The 9,142-nt window shown below is 36.6% G+C and overlaps 1 protein-coding gene across 1 annotated transcript; it reads right to left on the reverse strand.

Annotated features, from left to right (window-relative positions):
* Nucleotides 1-4,288: 4,288 nt before the first annotated feature.
* PDZD8 (PDZ domain containing 8) lies at nt 4,289-7,154 on the reverse strand (the record flags this gene model as incomplete). Its single annotated transcript, XM_010085283.1, has 2 exons — nt 4,289-6,477; nt 6,992-7,154. Coding segments are annotated over 2 exons (2,352 nt in total), but the record flags the coding sequence as incomplete, so codon positions are not given.
* Nucleotides 7,155-9,142: the final 1,988 nt, after the last annotated feature.

Consider the following 9,142-nt stretch of genomic DNA (forward strand, 5'->3'; position numbering starts at 1 on the left):
AATTCAGGTCATGGGAAAGCATTCCTCCTTTCTAGTCCATTTGTAATTCAGGACAGATTTTCACTCCAGGTCATAAATACATGCAACTTGTTTAGGTAACCACAATGCTTCCAAAACCACTCTGTTATGTGACTGCTGGTCCAAGATTTAACTTTTAGGAAACAGATAAGGCCAAACAGTGCAGTACTAGGGCATACCACTGTATATGCTGCCAGAATGTTTAAGTAAGGGTGAAGAGGCTGAGAAAACATTACACGAAGCTTAAGTGGTGTGAAACACCAAGGAATATCATCCTCTGGTTGACTGGAAAAATCCACTTATATAGTGGTATATTCAAAAGAATGCAACAGAAAATATGTAACAGATGGAAACCCTGCCTTCAAAGCTGAGGTGTTTAGAGACAGACATTAACGTAGCAAAACCCAAGACTCTGCAGTATGCTGAGCGCTTCACTGCCACCGAGTGACAATTGTGCGTATCAATGATTACTTACATTAGGTTCAGATTTTAATGTTGCAGATCATTTGGACACTTGGAACTTTAGCCCAAGAGAAGTTAATTTACTTAGCTTCACTGAACTCTTTCTGGTCAACATCAAACTGTTAATCCAAATAAATCTGAAACTAATATACCAATGTTAGAATTCTAAATTATCACAAAAGATGTTAATTTATTTTCCAGCTGATTAACCAATGTATTGCTTAAATTCACAAGGGTAAAAGTAATTCAAACACAGCAACTTACACATTAAAAAAAAAAAAAATTACTTACTTCTTCAGGGCTTGGTTTTGTACTTTTGAGCAGATCAAAATTAAGGAAGAGTTCACATTAACCTGCAACACAGAACGAGTGAGGAGGCCCAAGGACAGATGAATCGATCACATTCCTCTTCTGCAGACAGAGCCAGGTTTCTGCTGCAGCCTTACAGATCAGCATCAGACCCTCCCTTTGCTCAGCAGACCCCCCCAGCTCAGTTTGGCTCCCCCCTGCTCTTCCTCTGCTCCTGGTCTACCAGAAGTTAGAGGAAGGCAGAGTTATGAGCCACACAGACACCCATGTTTGGGCTCTCTAAACCAGCTTTTCCCCCCCAAAAACCAGACATCTAGCAGTTCTACATTTTGGATTTTCTGAGCCATGGAAGAATAACTAATGAAAGATGAACCCTTTTTGCTGACAGTCAGGAAGTAACATTAGTCACAGAAAATACACAAAACGACCTTAGTTCATTTGCTGCCACCACATAGTCCCTCCCTGTAGTTGTAAGCTACCATCTATGTAAAAACCCCAAGGATAGGGAATGAGATAAAATGAGATAAAACAATTAGATAAAAATGAGCTAAACAGTTATTATCCATTAACATTTTCTGAAGGACAGGGAAAGTCAGAAGAATTCTTCTTGGACTTTTTTTTCCCCTAATGTAAGTCTAGTGGTGGTCACTATCACTGATATTGCCATTCAGTTATTATCTGTGCAGTGCTTGCTGGTCAAAAAAACCCCCAAACAAACAAACCCCAAAGAAAAATGAAAAAAACAAAATCCATGACTAACAAAGACCCTTAGCATTTTTGAAGATTCTCTAGCTACACAACGGATCAACTGGAATCACCATTTTGAAAAAAATCTACATCTACTATTAAACTGTGCGGAATACAAATAAATGCATACACAAACAGTAAGAACACATAAAAGCCCAATTAATCCAACAAACTGTAGTTTTATTTAATGCAAAATGTGTGGTTTTTTTCCCCAAAGACCCTTCCTTTAAGTAGTGGCTTTAGGTGATAAACTACTGCAATACAAATGTTTAAAAAAAATATTAACACAATGCAAAGAAGTTGATCATTTAGCAAAACTATTTTATTAAAGCTTATTCTTATGATAAAATAATAGCCAAGAAAATCATATTGGGCAGATCTTCTGCAAATGTGTGTAGCTGCCACCTATTCAGATATCATTAAGTCAAGATATTCTTGTTTTCTGTGGTATTCTTTATTTTCAGCTATTTACAATCAAGCATGAAGCAGAATACATCAGGAATGTAGTATTACAATTTTCGCCTCGAGATTCAATGCTTATTGTAATTAATGCCAGACAGGAATTTATGTTTTCCTTTTTACCACCAAAATGCAACTATTCTACCCTTTTCCCATTCAGTATATTTAAAAATATTGCACTACGTTTAATTTATCTCTTACAATCATCATTAGCAATGCTATACGAGGAAAACTATATCCAGCTTCTCTTATCCACTGTATTACACAAGCCAATTTAAAACCTTGAATGCATTTCTTTAAATCAGTATTTGCATTGTTTTCACAGCTCCTTCATGTGTACCAGGGTTTAAATGAAGTACTTGGATATATTTGAAAACCTCTGTAGTAGTCCATAAGAGCAAACACTGATGGAGATTGAATGCAGGTCACCACCAATGGTAAGCCACAGAGAAAATGGAGTGGGGAAGTCTTAATACGCATCTCAAGCAAGTATAGGTTAAACAACTTTTAGTCAAGAAGGGAAGCTAATTTTGTGCGATTATTTGCTGAAGCTTAATTTCAGAAGTGTGTCACATGCTTGTTTTAGCATGGATAGTGTTTTCCATACATCAACTAAATAAGTATCAACTGCCCAAACTCACAAAACCGTGCAAGCAGTTGCATGAGTGGAAGTAACCGTTTTGTTTAGAGGTACAGGTATGCTCTTCCATCTGTGAAAACCATTGCTTCTTAGTTTTGCACATCACAAAATAAACTGAGAAGCAAATTTAACGAATAGGTACATTACAGACTGCCTAAAGGAGTTATTTTATGCCATAAAGGAGTTATTTTACCATCTTAGATTCAACTCAATTTCCACAAAGGCATTTTTTTTTTCCTACTACCAGTGATACCAAGGATAATGATACCAGTACCTAAGACAGTACCTAAAATAAAGATGATATTTTATATGACATTTCTCTACACAGAAGATGGAACACATACATGTTTACAGGAAATAAATACGAACAACGGCCTTAGCCAGGTGATGCTAAGATCCACAGTTTACACGTAGCACAAGATCAGATAGTTCTTTTCGAAAGCTGCTGGCTGAAATTCTTCCTCATCCCTACTGGACTCACTTATTTTGCCTCAAATAAAACATGTTATATACACTATAGGACATTCTTCTGACAAAGGTGATCCTTCTGCTCAGACTGTCTCTTCTGTCTGAGAAGCTGAACACAACTTAGCACTATATGATTACTCAAAAGCCTTGAGAGAACACATTTAGCTATTTTTTAAAGTATTTTGTACCTTAATCTTTCTGAAATGATGAAGTCTGCAGCAAAATCTTATTTTTTTTTAATTATCTAAATCTGTATTACATGTTTTTTGATAGAATGCTATGAAACCCTCAACTCTTGCGAAGAAGAATTTTCCGTTATCAGATAATACACCACTACTTAAACATATAATTTCTTTCTGGAAGGCAACCGGTCTCTTATCTCAAAAAATATTCCCAATTAAATTATTATTAGATACTGGTATGTACTCTGATATCTAGTATTATTCAATCAGGATACGACAGCCCAAAGTTCTAAGAAGGATTTCTTTTTTAGCATAGCATTACTATATTTCATCTTAATTACAAACTATGAAAAGTTATTGTATTTAACAAAACTATGGAAAACAAATGATATGCAATGTTAACTTTAGTAGATATTAATAACAGACAAAATGAAAGACCTTTTCTTTACTTTCATGATATGTTTGGCAAAAAATACACAACTAGCTAGAAGACATACAATAACTGTGATCAACATTTCAAAGCCTGGTCCCTCAGTGATTTCTGTGTCAGTCATCAGCTCAGGCATGCAACAAGCTTATAATTTTTTTCATCATACAATGGAAACGAAATATTTCAAAAATCCTGCCAGTTCCCTGTTGAAAACACTAGCTCAAAAAAAAAAAAAAAAAAAAAGGAGAAGTCAGAAGGGCGGAGGCAAATAATACATTAAGGACACGACACATTGACATGAAATGGTAAGCTACGTAATTAGAAAAAATAAAAATAAGTTATTAAAAATAAATTTCCAATATAAAACTGAAAATGTAGGTTTAACCAGCCAATTTAACAAAATGATGGTGCTGTAGCTGGGGAAGAACCATTATTAGCTGGGCTCTTACACAGGCATATAACTGTGGAGAAGCAGGACATGTACATCATACCGGTGTTTTAATTTACGTGTATTTGTAACTAAGTGCAAGGTATTCTTTTAGTCAACTCCTTCAAAGGCTAAATATATAAATATCAGTCTACTGATTGAGGTGGATCAACTGGTTCTTCCGATATGATGTTGAATGTTGGAGCCTCTGTCAGACTGACATCTTCATTATCCACTTCTTCTGCTATATTGGGCTCCTCTGAATCTTTAGTCACTCTTTTGGCCTGCCGCTCTAATGACATGTTCTCCAAAGACTCTATGTCCTCAATGCCTGCTCTGTAGTGGATCATCAGCAGCGTAAGGGCCTGCAGTCTTTCACCCGACTTCACCAGCGCAGCAGCAATCAATGCTTTTTTCCTTGCATCGGTTGTCTCTTTATCTTCTTTAACGAGTGAATTATTATTTTCCAGCTCCTGGTCTATTTCGTTCTGCAGCTTATCCAACATAAATTCTAATTTCTGAAAACGCTCCTCTGTGGGTAAACTTCTGTAGAGATCACGTCCAATTTCTTTAACCGCAACAAAGACACTGTCATCTAGACCACCCTCCTTTCGGACCAGCTTTGTCCCAGAACCTGCTGCACGTTTTGAAGGACTGCTTGGCCCACTGACTTCAGTATCACTACTTTCATTATCAGAAGTGTTTGGTGTGTGCTTTGGCGAAGATTCTACCACCTCTGTTCCTTGCTCAGAAAGGCGAGCTTTAGGGACTTGACGAAGGTTTAACAAACGTGTGCTTGTATTGATGATATGCCTGGTCAAACCTGTAGTTCTGTTAACAGATTTAGATTCTGAATCAACACGAGAAGATGCAGCTTGGGGAGCTTCCTGTCCTTCCACTCTACAACCTCCCACAGTTTGATCAAGTCGCTTGTCAGGTCCTCGGCAATAGGGTGCATCAGTTAGACATTTTTCTTGACATTTTTTGTGGCAAACATAAGCACAGAGCATGCATTGTGAAGCCGCTTTAGTCCATACTTTCTTTCTGCAGTATTGACAATAAGTTGGATTCTGAAACTGAGTATCTTGAAAGTTATGCTTGTGCTCTGTAGTTTCTCCCAAATAAGGATCCTCTTTCTGCAGTGCATGATCTTCTTCCAAATGACATTCCTTTTCTTTCTCCAGGAGAAAGTTTGAATCATCTATTTCACCTTCTTTTAAATATTTAAAGTGTAAAGTTACATCACCGTAACAAAATTTTTCATTGAATCCTTTATGGTTTGTCAAATTCCGCAATGCTGTTCTAGTGACTGCTGCTTTAGGTGTAGGAGCATCCAGCTTAAATGTTCTAATGTATTCCATTGAGGATGTAGCTATACAATCTAGAGCAATTTCTTCAAGTTTTATGCTTGCATATCCTAAGCAGATAAAGCCACCTGCTTTGAAAGGTTCTCTGCACCACAGTGCAACATTAAGGTACTTATGGCATCCTTCTACTTCAAATACACAGGAGGATGTTCTTGTCCTTGGCCATCGGCCTTGCCGAATTTTATAAGGAATTTCTGGTGATTCCCATGTTTGATGATCATCTCCACTATCTTTACTACTACGTGCACTTTCTGAAAGTCCATCTTTCGAAGTATCTTGTTTTGGTGCTGTTATTGGTTTTGTTACCATTGAGTCTTCTATTTGATCACTATTCTTTACTACCTTCTCTGTACATTTATCTGCATTATTTGTAGGTGGAGGCGGCCTCTCTGGTTTTTCAGAAGATACACCTCCAGTTTCTAACAGATTTTGAGTTTCACTAGTAGGCAAAATAGGCTTACTTTGTGGCCTCGGTGGCACAGCAGGCTTAGTACTGGATCCTTGTGACTGTTTACCTGATTGCTGTGATGCATCAGAACTCTCAATAGTTTTGGGTGTTGCCACTTTAGCTCCATCTTTTTGTTGCATTTTTAATGTTGTCTGATAGCTTCCTAAATGTAGTTTTCGATTCAGAATGGGAGATATAGTTCCAAGTGGTTTAGCAGCAAGTATTACTACTGAACGTTTGGGACTCAGAGTTGTTGGCAGATCTTCTTTTTGGTCAGGTGATTCACAAGCTAAGTCCTCAAATTCTGAATCAAAATCTCTGTTATCAACATCAGCTGATAAACTAGCTTGGTCATCTTCTGGCTGTGTCAAGAAAGCAGAGTCTTCCAATTGTCCAAATCCATCCTGTAGCACCGAACCATGCTGATTATACCCAACAGGCCTTTCATAAAAGACTACAACTCTGTCCCCAGCCTGTCTAATAAGCTTCAACACTTGGACAGTTGATGTGATTTTAACACCTATCAAAAAAAAGAAAGATAAAAATTGTTGAATTTGAAAATGGTCAAAACCAGTCAACAAATACGTTTAGAACTTTAATAGTGGTAACAGTACTGTTGCTCACTAACAGAGGAAGTGACAGAAGAGCTGAACTGAACTGAAATAGTTGGATCCTTTCTATTTTATTCACAGAAATATTCACGTCAGGAGCTGAAAAAGACACTAACGTACACAGTCCAGTTTGCTGTTTGTTACCACTGTAGTCTTAAAGAGTAATCTTGATTTTACATACTAACACTTTTGACCTTTGCTATTAGACTTATTGTAAGTTTGGACTTTTCAGAGGTAGGCATTTAACAAAGGATTAAGCGAATGATAATCGTAAGTGGCCATAAATACACAAATGTCAGTTTTCATTATGAGCACTAGGCATAGCTGTAATTGTTGACAAAGGCAGCCTAGTTAAACCATATGCAGAAATGTCTTTCCAGTTCGTGAGATGACGCTTCTCTTAAAAGCTGATGTATTACTCACTGCCAATTGCTAGAAGCCTGTCTCCCCTCTGAAGATCAGCAGCCGCAGCAGGTGAGTTTGGAGTCACTGTTTCAATAACAACATGCCCTGCATCATCTTCCTTGGACTGCACAAGGCGGAGCGTCAGCCCAACACTCTGTAGATTTCCTTTCACTAGTTCTGCCTGGAGAGAAAGAAGTTAAAAGGTAAGGGTATGTCGATTAAGCTGACTGTAAGGATTCATGGTTACTAACGATCTTGCTTAAACTAAAATTATACAATTCATATTATGAAAAACATTACATAAGAACATCCATTGACTTCACTGAGCAGATTATCACAGAATGGATTCACTATCTGCCAATCTAGTCTATACCTAGGGAGAAAGATGGAACCAAAGGTCACCAGATCTGAAAAAGCAAATGCCAAAACTAGAAAGTGGTGCAAGGAATTGTTAGAAGAAGAAAAAAAATTGTATATCTGTTCAATAGTTTATATACAAATACCAACGGTACTGAGCCAACCTGTGCAAATACAAATCAGCGGGAATGGCAATACATGCCTCATCGTCACAAAAAGCCTCAATCCTAACAAAGCTACAACAAAACACAACCTCATCATCCATTTTAATGGGAAGAAGTTTTATTGTAAGGAGCACTGTACCATCATTCTCAGTATCACTTTGCATATACCACATTTATGTTATAAAACCTGTCAGCACAAGTAGCTCTTCAGTCGTCTATACAAAAGGTGTTTGGAGTGAGAAAACTCTTACATACTTACACATTGCTAAAGTATATTTAGAACAAATCTAAACTAAGACTAGCCTAAGAACTTTCTTGAAAAACTCAGAACCCTTTCCTCATATTTATCTTGCAACATAAGTACAAGATAAAATTTAACACAATAATCTCAAATATTTTCTTCTTAAAAAAAATGACTGAGATGCTATCTCTGTAGTACAGTTCCACCCCACACTCATACACAGATCTTTTATAATCTGGAAGTCCCTATTGAATAATATGTCTAGGTAGTGACCAATTGTTTACACATCTCAGCATCCAAGATCTTTGGCAACTTTTTTCTTAATAAAGACTGTCCTTAATGAATTTAAAATACCTTTTTTTTCCTAAAGGACATTCCTTCTGGACTGTTTCAAATCACTATCATTCCACCAAAGTATATTCTGTCTGTTTGAAAGGGGAACTCGGAGTCTACGTTTCAGTTCCAAGGACAGAAATTTAATTTGCTTTTTTGATTCCCAAGAACAGAGAGACAGATACTGTTTGTAGAAAACCTCCAAAGGAAATTTTCTATTTGCTTTCAATTTACTGAGTTTACATAGACAGTTTTCTCCTCCATCCTGCATTTACTTTGTTGCTCTTCAACTGTCGATGTTTGAACTGTCTGGAGTTGATCCTCCTCTTTTAAGGATGTGTTCGTTTGCTTAGTTTTGTACAATGACTTTCCACAGATGAAGTGGATTACTTAACCTCAGTTCAAGATTCTCAACTTGGCTGCATAGGTCTCACTCCTTTCCTATAATCTTAACAAAAACTAAGATGTGGTGCTGTTAAGTGTTGTTTAGTTCTTTAAATAAAAATGCTACAGTAATTAACAGTTTGATGAAGAACAGCACTGAGTTTGAAGAGGCAGACTTACATTAACTTTTTAAGCTTTGCCATTAACTTTCTGCATTTCCCACAGTGACTTATTTTCTCTCAAACTTCATTAACTTGTCTACCATGAATACCCAGTAAAGTATGCAAGCATAACAAGATCAGATAAAAGCTTAATTTCAGTTCCAAGATTCCAGGTTCTTCTATAATGCAAAGAAGTAAATAGTTGCAGAAACAACTGCAGTAGGTATTTTGGTGGTTTTTTTTTTTGTTTTGTTTTAATTAAGGCCATTCCCATTTACACCAAATAAATTCTGATGCATAATTAAATAAAAAAATAATAAATTTTGAAGTGTTAAGAAGCAAACAAAAAGTATCAGAAATGCCTGTGGAAGAAAATAGAAACTTTTTTTAAAGGAAAGAACTACTTTTCTGCATTAATCCCTTGTTTATATATAATAAGGCTTTAAATTAGCAATTCACAAGTGTTGCATGTGACGTACGGAAGCAACAGGAACAATTACAACAAATGTAAAAAAAAAAAAAAAAAAAA

This window comes from Pterocles gutturalis, unplaced genomic scaffold (assembly GCF_000699245.1).
Source record: "Pterocles gutturalis isolate BGI_N339 unplaced genomic scaffold, ASM69924v1 scaffold48250, whole genome shotgun sequence".
NCBI lineage: Eukaryota > Metazoa > Chordata > Aves > Pterocliformes > Pteroclidae > Pterocles > Pterocles gutturalis.